At 41.5% G+C, this 10,981-nt stretch overlaps 2 protein-coding genes across 3 annotated transcripts in view; one reads left to right on the top strand and one right to left on the bottom strand.

The window, feature by feature from the left end:
• The window catches only part of mcm10 (minichromosome maintenance 10 replication initiation factor), a 7,991-nt gene extending 1,715 nt beyond the window's left edge, over positions 1-6,276 (top strand). Inside the window, exons 4-18 of one of the 2 annotated variants that reach the window (XM_035676685.1) lie at positions 14-250; positions 396-539; positions 650-854; positions 972-1,137; positions 1,406-1,573; positions 2,823-2,939; positions 3,074-3,270; positions 3,610-3,704; positions 3,934-4,047; positions 4,168-4,653; positions 5,008-5,135; positions 5,290-5,403; positions 5,589-5,734; positions 5,863-5,905; positions 6,009-6,276. In XM_035676685.1, the coding sequence (XP_035532578.1) occupies positions 14-250; positions 396-539; positions 650-854; positions 972-1,137; positions 1,406-1,573; positions 2,823-2,939; positions 3,074-3,270; positions 3,610-3,704; positions 3,934-4,047; positions 4,168-4,653; positions 5,008-5,135; positions 5,290-5,403; positions 5,589-5,734; positions 5,863-5,905; positions 6,009-6,089 (2,441 nt within the window). In that variant the 3' untranslated portion in view covers positions 6,090-6,276. Of the gene's footprint in view, positions 1-13; positions 251-395; positions 540-646; positions 855-971; positions 1,138-1,405; positions 1,574-2,822; positions 2,940-3,073; positions 3,271-3,609; positions 3,705-3,933; positions 4,048-4,167; positions 4,654-5,007; positions 5,136-5,289; positions 5,404-5,588; positions 5,735-5,862; positions 5,906-6,008 lie in introns of both variants that reach the window. The other variant, XM_035676693.1, reaches the window with a different exon arrangement.
• An 851-nt stretch (positions 6,277-7,127) lies between these two features.
• ucmaa (upper zone of growth plate and cartilage matrix associated a) overlaps positions 7,128-10,981 on the bottom strand; it is an 8,584-nt gene continuing 4,730 nt past the window's right edge. Inside the window, exon 5 of the mRNA XM_035676299.1 lies at positions 7,128-7,674. Within this exon, the coding sequence (XP_035532192.1) occupies positions 7,586-7,674 (89 nt within the window). The 3' untranslated portion in view covers positions 7,128-7,585. The remainder of the gene's footprint in view (positions 7,675-10,981) is intronic.

The raw sequence follows: 10,981 nt of genomic DNA, 5'->3' as shown, positions 1-10,981 counted from the left end.
CTTCCTTCTTCAGAGGAGCTCAGGCGCATGCAGGAGCAGATGCAGCGGTTGCAGCAGCAGCTGGAATCAAGCCAGAAGGTTTCCACTCCAGTCAGGGCTGCAGGGAGCTCGGCTGGTCCCAAACCGACGATCCCAAAACCGACACCCCCTCGACAGCCGACCCCAAAACCGACACCCCCTAGACAGACGACCTCCAAAGTGAACCAGGCCAAACCAGCCTCTACCACACAGAAGACCAAGACACAAGCTGGTAAACATTTTGTTCTTCATCAGCCACCGTGGTTGACAAATCCTGGAGACCTACTTTTACTATTTTATTTTAAACCTAAAGTGGAGATTAAATTAGAAAAAGACACAAAGTTGATTGTGTTTGTGTTTCCTTTGTCTTCTGACAGCAGCAACATCTTCATCCACTCCAGTCAGAGAACAAAGTGTGAAGCTCCAGGAGTCCTCAGACTTTTTCGATCAGCTGAACAATGCTGACTCCTTCAAGCGCAAACCCAGGGTAGCTCACCATCCCAAACCCAGCACCTCACCAGGTAGACCTTATCGATAAGCATTCATTTACAGAAACCAGAATTACTGAAACAATTCTGTCATTGGAAGTCGGGGTTTGAGTGTGTTTCCTTCACTCTTTTCTCGTCAGAAGACAGGGGGCCTCTGGTGGAGATAAAGATCGGCAGCTCCTTCCAGCCTGTAGCGAGCACCAGCAAGGACAGCAATCCTCTGCGTTCACCTCCAGCCTCTCAGAGCAGACCTGCACCAGCTGCCAAAGCAGGACAGCCTAAACCTTCTTCTCTCCCTCCTCTTCCTAAAGATGTGGGTGTTGAGAAATACTCAGGACTGCGGCTCAGGTGAGGACACCGAATAAAAAAACAAATCAACAGATGGAAGCCTGAAGTTTGAGTCTCATACAGACACATCCAGGCTTTTCTGCCGTGTGTCTGAATCTGGGCTCTTTTCCGTTTCAGAAAACCGCGGGTTTCCTCCAGCGAGATGGACCGCAAGATGGCCGACCGCCGCCTGATCCGCCTGTCGCAGGTGCCGGAGCGTTTGGCTCGGGAGAAGCTGGAGGACAGCGACTGGGTGACCTTCGGGGTGCTGGTCAACAAGGCCACGCCACAAAGCAACAGCAGTGTAAGTCTATGCTCAAACCTCTGTGTTTTACTGAATATTCTGATGTTACAAATCCCACCTATTTGTCTTGGCTTCAGAAAACTGATGGTGGGATGACGTACAGCCAGTGCAGTTCAGTAACCGACCGGCCAAGTGACGAAAGTCTCATTGGTTACAACAATGCAATGCATCCTAAGTTCCATTTAACTTGCAAAAATGAACATCTCAAATGTGTTGGAACCACCAGTGTGTACTGTCCCATTTTTGACTGAGCGCTTCCTCTCTGCAGGGCAAAACCTTCAGCATCTGGAAGCTGAACGACCTCCATAACATGGAAGTGTTCGTGTCTCTGCTCCTGTTCAGCGAGGTGCATAAAGAGCACTGGAAGACGGAGCCGGGCACCGTCATAGGCCTCCTCAACCCGAACGCCATGAAGCAGAAAGACGGATATGACGGGGTGAGTGGAGAGTCCGAACTGACTGTAATGTTCATTCATGGTAACTACTGTCTGCCAGAGTCTGAAGAGTCATTAAAAGATGTTTGACAATTTGTCACTGTGAAGTATGAAAAAACACTCACTCTCACTCACTTTTAGTTTTTAAAATGCACTGCAAGGAGTTTTTAACTGGCTATAAAACAGTCATAAATTTAATACTGAATGTTCCTTATTGCTGCTTTAACTAATGGAATAAAGTTCAGGGAGAGTTTCATTTTGCAGTGATTAAGTACAATGAGCTGGTTATTTTCATTCTCTTCTTACATCTCAAACGCTGCTGATGTTTACAAGAAGATGGACTGTGTGATAGACAGAAAGCGGGGTCAGAAGGACGTTGCGTGTCACTCTTTGCTCATTACTCTTGAAAATGAACAGTTTTTTACTCGCGGCGAAGCGTTAACCTTGTTTTATTTATATTTTACTGAACTGGTTTTACGATTTTTTTTGTCATCGGCTGGTTTGGCATTGAAGGCATCAGCCAATTAAAGCAGGAAACAGCCCGGCGTTGTTGTGAAAATAACCAGTCGCCGGTGTCGGCATCGCATGACAAACTGAGACGTTACAAGAGGAATGTGGCGAGGAAAGCCAAACTTACACACACACACACACACACACAGAGGGCAGTTTGAGTTCACAGAAGGAACAAGCTGTCACCTCCACTGCAGTAGTGTCTCAGTGGGATCATGCTGGTCAGAGCAGGTGATGTTTGTAGGGAAAAAACATTCATTCAGTCATTAAAACCCATTGTGGCTTTTGTATCTATTTTTTTGTATTCTAAGTGTCTTTTAATGCAAGTGTGCAGTGCTAAAATGGTGAGATAATTCTAGTATAGTTTCTTCCTTTTGTGGTTGTCCTTCCTCTTTCTTTCTCTTCTTTTTGTTTTTCTATTTTAAACGTTTCAGTATTGACATCCATCTTTGTCAGTTAATCTGTGGACAATGAATCATTTTGTGTATAAATTGTCTGAAAATAGTGGGGGAAATGCCCATTTTAATCTTTAGTAACCAATGATTTTCTGCCTTTTTGCTTGAAACATGACTGCAACGATTCATTTATTCTCAAAATAGTTAGAGTTCTAACGATAACAAGAAGTACACATTTAGTCCCAGCCATAAGACATTTGAATAACAAATTGCAAGAAAATAATTGTTATACTTTGTGGTTTGACTGGTTACTTATTGAACCTGAATCTTGTGTTGAACATGTGCAGGTGAGCCTGACGGTGGATCACCCACAGAAGGTGTTGCTGATGGGTGAAGCTCAGGACTACGGCACCTGCAAGGCCATGAAGAAGAACGGAGACCCCTGCTCTCAGATAGTCAACCTGGTGGGTGCAGCTTCACCGTGTGTGTGTGTGTGTGTGTGTGTGTGTGTGTGTTCCTCTCCCTAAATAAATCAACCTCACGTTTAAAGTACTCCATTGTGTCTCACAGCCCTTTCTGTGTGGTTGTCTGTTTACAGTACGAGTGCCAGTACTGCCAGTATCACGTCAAGGCCCAGTATAAGAAGATGAGCGCCAAGAGGGCCGAGCTGCAGTCGTCGTTTTCTGGAAAAGCTCCCAACAAGGTGAAGGGGAAGGGCGGCAGCCTGAGAGACCGGCTGTGTCAGGACGGCTTCTACTACGGCGGTGTGTCCTCAGCTGCCTGCGCCTCCTCACTGTGAGTGATGTTCGATGTAGTCCTTCCTTTATTGCACAGTCTCTAATCAGTGCATTCAATAATAATCAATGCAGTAATACTGAAAGCCCCCATTTGTGCGATCGTGACATTTTTAGTCAAGTCCTACTCATTGTATCCAAAAGACACTGTTGCAGACGATCACACATACCGAGGTCACAATCGCGTCTAATTTGGATTCTGGCTGCAGTTGTATTTACACTTTTACAGCGTGTTGAAGTCAATTTGTGCAGGACTAACTGCAACTTACAAAGCCAGGAACGCTGTGTGACTGGGTGAGAATGTGGGCTGCCCGACCAGTAACAGGTCTGTGTGTTGCAGAACGGCGTCCAAACCGAACAAACCCGCCCAGAAGACTCTGGACTCGCTGTTTGTGAAGGGCTCGGCTCAGCTCATCCATCAGGCCAAAAAGCTGGGTAAGGACACACACACACACAAACCTCAAAACTGTCAGTTGTTGTCAATGGTTTTGTCTAACCTTATTTTGTTTAAATAAAAATAAAAAATTTAAATGTTTTAGGGTTTTACAGCTAAAAATGTCTTGTCTACAATACAATGAACAAAATCAAGTTACCTAAGCACATGTTTTAGTTGGAGTCTTGACAGTGATGTTTTTTTAAATTGTCTTTTGTTTGTTGTTTTTAGGCGTGCAGTCCGGAGAAGTTTCAGGTTGTTCAAATGAATTTAAGAGCCTGTTGTCGATGCCAACACCCGGAGCTCTGCAGCTGAAGAAGCACTTAGTAAAGGGCAACCAAACAGGTACTCAACCTGGAAATATCTCTGTGCATTACTAAGAAGCTAAGAATGAGGTAGTTAATTGAATTTTGTCAGCCTGGGTTGGTACGGTCGCGTGATGTTTATGTCGTTGTCCATCCTCAGTCTCCAAAGATGCATCCGAAGCTCCACTTCAGTCCATCACAGCCTCAGACCTGCTGAAGCAGCAGAAACAGAAGCAGCGGGAGTTTCTGCAGAACCGCCGGCGGAGGGCAGATGAGATCCAGAAGAAGGTGCTGCAGAGCTCAGCTGGACCCGGGTCGTCGTCGTCGTCACTGGGCCGGAATGGTCTTACGTCCCCGAAAGCAGCTTCTGAGGCCCCTAAGGCCACCCGAAGCCCTCCAACTCCCCACGCCCCCACCCTGGGCCGAGGCTTCTCTGAAGGGGAAGACATCCTCTTCTTTGAGAACAGCCCGCCACCGGCGCCCGCCCCCAGCGCTTTCCTATCAGCCACCAAGCTGGCTGCTCTGAAGAAACTGAGAGCCAAAGGGGCCGGGCTCGAAAAGGAAGACCCCAACGCTGTGAAGAGGAAGAGGAGTAACGACACTGAGATCAACGCCCGGGTGGAGAAGAATCTCACCTCACCCAAAGGTACACACACACACACACACACACACACAACACACCAGTATTCAAATAATCTAAACGTAAATAAAGACAACAGAGCCAAGTACAGAAAAGTCCTTGTATTTTTTTGTATCTGTGCTGTAGCACAACATAAACCTAAGCAACACTAGATATTTTACTTGGTAGCAGCATTTTTATTGATTGTTATGAATATAAATATAAATCTATGCATGGCAATGGACGACGAGCTCACTGACAAATGTGAAGAATTTTGATTTGATTAGTACAATTTAGAATTCTGCATTAAGTCATATATAAAAGGACCTTATTGTTGCTTATATTGCTTGTTATAACCTGTCCTTTTTACTTTCTGTTCAGGTGACTCATCCAGTAACGGGGAAGAGGAACCTGCCCAGAAGAAGAAGAGAGAGCTCCTCTACGTCCAATCAGAGGAGTTCCAAAAGATCCTCAGTGCCAAATCTCGCCACGATGTTGTTCTACAGGCGGTACGAATAGTGTTCTGACATCTGTTAAGACATGCTTTTCTTAAACTGTTTAGATTTAAAGGTGCTGCACTTTGATATAAAGGAGCTGCATTATTACATTTAAAACATGGGTGTCTGAAATAGGACATTTCTAATTGAATCTGCTCTCTGTCAGGCGGAGTACCAACTGCAGGAGCGCTACTTTGATCCTCTGGTGAAGAAGGAGCAGATGGAGGAGAAGATGAAGGGCATCAGAGAGATGAAGTGTCGTGCTGTTTCCTGTAAAAAGGTGCCATTTTAAATTTACACCTGTTTGGTGCTATATAGTTTGTTTATGAGATTGATCTTTAAGATAATGTTGCTACCTCGCTGTAATAATCATAAATGTGAGCATGGTGGAGATACCCCCCTGGCTGTCTCTCAGTTAGAAGTAGGAAAAGTAAGCTCTTCTTTCCCATGTTCCTTTGCTTCCAGTGTAGTTACACTTACTTCAAGCCGGCGGATCGTTGTGTGGAGCAGAATCATGATCTGCGGTGGCACGATGCTGTGAAACGTTTTTTCAAATGTGCCTGTGGACAGAGAGCCATCGCTCTAGACAGACTGCCCAACAAACACTGCAGGTAAGACTCTTAATGTCCCTCAAAGCTCCTGTCATCTCTTCCTCATTCCTTTGGTAGTTTTTCACCGTTCTGTCTGGTTATGGAAACATTCATGTACATTATAACTAATGTTTTGTTTACCATTTCAGTAACTGTGGTCTGTTTAAATGGGAGCGTGACGGGATGCTGAAGGTAAAATCTCCCTCTGGCTCAAAGATCCTTTGAAAATCAAAACAATATTTCATTGTGGTGAAAGAAAACAGACCTAATGTTGCTCCTTTATGTTTTATTGCAGGAAAAAGCTGGACCGAAGCTCGGAGGAGAGCTTCTCCTGCCTCGAGGAGAGGAGCACGGCAAGTTCCTCAACAGCAAGTGACAGCGCCAAGCCGGTAGTTGTGGGAACATGTGTTTTATGTTTGTAATTTAAGTGTGTGTAGCATTTTTAAATTTGTATGAATTATGTTTTTAAAGTTTGTTTCTTGTGTTATGGATTATGGAGACTTTCATGTCTGTGATTATACTGGATATGCTGGAAATGAGCTGATTAAAGTCACAATTTGCAATATTTCATGTCAGATGTCTGTTTCTACTCAACACTGTAGTGATAAAAAAGCATTGTGGTGCAGACCTCAAAAAGTTTGAAGTTTAATACTAGATTGATTCCTCCTATCTAAACTGTTTCTCAAGCTGCTAATAAGAAAGTTTCAGCAATGTAAAACATTAATGATTTATTCTTTCTGAATCTCAGGGCTTTCTTTCATAGTCAAACTTTTGCATCAACAGAGACAGAATATAAACACCCATATAATGCAGAGCAGAGATCGAGTTTGTGTGTATAACTAAAGCACTTTTATTATACCAGTAGGGAGTTATTATACTACTGACTTTAAGAAACCCATTTGCTGTTTTATCTTTCTTTAACAGTAAGGTTTGGGGTTTCGGAGGGATTGAACCAGTATCCTGTATCAGGACACAACCATCCTCTAACACACTCCATGTGTTGGCATGATGACTGTTGAGGCCAGGTGGCGCTCATTCAAGTCAGCGAGTGAATCCACGTGGCCTTGAACTAGAAAAGTCTGAGGTGGAATCACAGTATGGAGACAAAATAAGGCTTTTGCAGTTTAAACTGTGTGATTAGCATGTACCGAGTGCCATGCCACATCATTCTGAGGGTTTCATTTGTGCTCATTATGCCTTTGCTACTTTTCCCCCCTCTCGTGCACCTCCTCTGCCTCTTCTTTGCCCAGTTTGTGTCTAATATTTCCACTCTGGAATGTGGAATTCATTTCAGCCTGATGACTTCTGCAGCTCGCCTCATCTTCTCTTTTATTCCACACCGCCTCCCTCCCCTGAAATACTCCACATACCAGACAGTGCAAGTGTGAGTTAAATCACGTCAGTGGTCTGGAAATCAGGAAACTCCTCTTTATTTGTTATTTTGACTTAAATACATAAAGTCAGTTTCTTTGCACAAATAAAGTTACAATCCCCCTCTGACAAAACAAGTCAGCTGTTAACATAAGAGCGAGCTTGATTTATTGCTGCTAATGCCTCAGGCTAACATAAAGGACATTGTATAGCTTGTATGTACATGTAAAAAAAAAAAAAAGGCAGTAAAAACAAGCATGCAAAACATATAGCCTCCAATGAATATTATAAAATGTAGCTTACAATATAAAAGCTGCACTTTTAATACACTTTACACTTATTGCACAATTTATGTTTCATAAAATAGACAAAGAAAAGAAAGAAATCTTTATAATGTAGATTAAAGTAGGGAGAAATATGGAGATAACTTTAGCATTTGTGAACAGTATTAGCACTGCTCAAAAAAGCGAGGTGCTGTAGTCTGGCCCTCCATGCGACAGCTCAGTGGAACCAGTGGTAGCGAGGATAGAGGCCGTCGTAGTGATACTCCCGCACCTGCTCATTCTTCTCCCTCGATCTCTCATTTTGCTCTGTAGATAAAAAAAGTTCAAATAATGTAGCGATAATCAATATTTTAAAAATATTTTTACACTAATTCAGTCAATTCAGCTAATAAATACAGTTCGGGTCTGGTTTTACTTGTTTTATTTTTTTAATCCTGTTATCTTGAGATCAAGAGTTAATTTATCTCATTATCTTGGGAAAACAAAAAGCAGATTTCTCAAGATGAGAAAATCACAGGGATTAATGGAGGACTCAAAAAATAGTGACATTTGTGTTCATTTGATCACCTGATTTGAGCCTTCAATATCACTGTAGGATTGGTCGCAGGATTCATAACTGAACTGAAAGAGTTCATTTGTAATGTGATGCAATACTTACAAAATATATCAGGAGAAGATTGAGGTTTATTATGCTCAAGACAGTTTCCGTTTTTTTATTCATGAACTTTTCACTGGCTGCTGGCTCATTTTGGTCAGCATGAAAATGAATATCAACTGGCATACTGCATGTCATTAATCTGCTTTATTACTTATTACTTACTATTTATGCATATGACAGTTTTATTATTTGGTATATATCTATTTCTTGTTCTTAGGTGTTTGAAAGAAGCACTTTTACATTTTGGTTGTATGACAAGTGCTATACAAATAAAGTCTGATGAATTGATCCCTCCATGCATTGTCCATTATGTTGAACCAATACTACATCTATAATACAACCTCTATGTATGCTGGCATGGCACTCCTGATCTTTGATAGATAATTTATTAACAGGAAGTTATTAAAAATGTTGTTTTCTCAGGATAACAAGGCCTGTTTTTTCAAGTTAACAAAATAATTTACTTGTGATCTTGATATAACAGTAGTTAAAAAAATAATTGCAAGCTTGGCCATTTTTGGCTTCCGTAGTTCCGGGATTTGGAGGAGATCTTTTTGTTTTCCTAAAAAAACTGACCCAAACGCTGTTTTCTTAAACCAGTCACGTCTTTATGGTCAGCCGTTCTTAGTTTAGAAACTGTCACTGCAACTATATCACATTGGATAGACAACCGCAGGGAAGATTGTCAGCTTGGGGTCGACCACAAATGGACACTTTGATATGGTGTGGAGTCTTAGGCACTCTGCTGTGGTCCAGAGGCTCGTGGGTGCCATGAACTTCATTCAAGACCCAAACTAAAATCTTTCTAGAGTTTCTAAGATAAATGCCAGGTTTTTTGCAAGGATCAATTAAAGGTCTGCCCTCACAACGTGAGATAAGGTGCGAAATTAGCTTATGTTTAACTGAATACAATGTATGCTTTGTTTTTCTGGTTTTCATTCAGTGTCTCGGAACAGTGGATTTGAAATGTTAAGCTTGCAGTAGGAGGGGCGGAGGCGAGCGAGGTTGTGCTGAAATTCATGCTTTCGTTCAGGGATGCCTGGGGGGCCTCGACAACGAAAACAACCAATCAGAGCCGAGAACGATACAAAACAGCTTTGGTTAGGTTGTAGGCTTGTAGTAATTGAATATGCATTCATGATGTTACTAAATACCGAGGGTCACATAAAGTGGATATTACTGTATTTGACGCCTTCGGATCTAGGGATATGTTTACATGATACCATATAAACGCCTGGATCTCGGCATATCTTTACAAATACATTGCGCCTGAGGTTAGGTCTAAGAAGAGCACGTAAGGAGAGCCAGTGAGGAATAGAAAGCAGCTACAATTTTCACTAGGCAATTATGTCTTCGTATACTCTTGCTGGGGGATCGTCAACAGATCCTCAGTGATAATGCTCAAACGAGTTTCAAGCAAATATGAATAAAATAAAAATGTGATGTCTCTTATAATAATAACAAATGACCTATCTCCGCGAGTAAGGCTTAGTGTAGTAAATTTCAGAGATATTCTCAAGACAAGGGGATGAGAAGACCATATTTTAACTTCTGGTGAACAGTAGAAAAGGTCAAGGAATCAGTTCCATTACGATTCCATCTCAGGGACGGCATGAATATCTGTACATTTTAATGTCAAAGCACTGTCAAATAGACTGGTTGAGTGTGTTTCAGTCCCTGGGAGCCAAGTGAACCAATTAGACAGCCATAGCCACGTAAACTATTAGCTTGCCTCAAAAATCCCACACAGGCAGCTATCCAGTACAACAATGTGTGTTTAAGGTAAGAAAGTAGTATGTCTGCACCTGCTTCATCGTATGCAGTGTATCTATGAGAGTGGTGTAAAACAGATAGCAATGAATAGTTTGGATTTAACTTTGAGTACTGTTTGTTCTTTTTTCGATTACAGCACGACGTCAGAGGGTAAAGAGTCCTTATCTGATAAACGAAGCCAAGTAGAGGGAGTTACAAATTTTGCGAGAGCAAAGGAATTGATGTTTTGACGAACTACGTTGAGGGGAGTGGAGCGCTCGCATTGGTAATGACCTGGATGCAGTCTTTAGTTGTTTCATTTAAACGCTTTCCTCTTCTTTCTTCGTTTGAAATAAAGGTAAGAGTCATCAGAATTTTTTGTGGATATTGTGAATTTAGGCTAGTTAATATATTTAAGGGTAGATCAACAGCTATATGGGGACTAAATTAAATAATGCTCTACTCGCTAGGGACATGTTATTGTTAGGCCGGCTCATCCACTCACAAGCATAGAAAACCAATAAATTACAATTATTTTTTGTGCGCGAGAGACACATGTATCGAGTCCACATTAATGTACGATCAAATAACTGTTAAACAAGTAAATACAAAGTCATAACATCATTTAGTTTCATAACAAAGCTGCAGTTAGGTACGAATTATTATGTTATTCGATAAAAAATATATACGAGAAATAAATGTCGTTAATTGTATTCTCCATCAGATGTAATGTGAAAGTAGTATAAATTTAATGAGACGTTGGCTCAGCCAGCAAAACTGTTTTAAGGACAGAATTATCAAATACATATAGCTTTTTACCCTGTTGAACTGAACGGTTAACGACTGAAGGCAAAACAAGGGCTGCTGGCTCAGGCTTGAAAGCTGCTGATTGGGGGTTGAGCTTGGTCACGTCAGATCTTGATAACTCTATCGAAGCTTTTTTCTTCTTAACACGATTACATTATTCGTATTAATTACGACTTTATTCTTGTAAACATTACTACTTTATTCTCGTAATATTAAATGACTTTATTCTCGAATTTTTCCCAAAAAAATTTAAAATGTTTTTTCTTAGTATGGCCTAATTACTCCGTCGTAATGCCCTCCTAACATGAAAAAAAAAAAATTTCACACAATAGAATGATTCTAGATTTTTGTGACAAGCAATTTGGAGAAAATGCTTTGTAATTTAAAATACAATAT

The sequence above is a fragment of the Morone saxatilis genome, unplaced genomic scaffold, assembly GCF_004916995.1.
Source record: "Morone saxatilis isolate NCDOM2014 unplaced genomic scaffold, NCSU_SB_2.0 Contig10, whole genome shotgun sequence".
NCBI classification, from domain to species: Eukaryota; Metazoa; Chordata; class Actinopteri; family Moronidae; genus Morone; species Morone saxatilis.
Note: the sequence above shows the minus strand (reverse complement) of the source record. Positions and strands in the feature narration are given on the sequence as shown.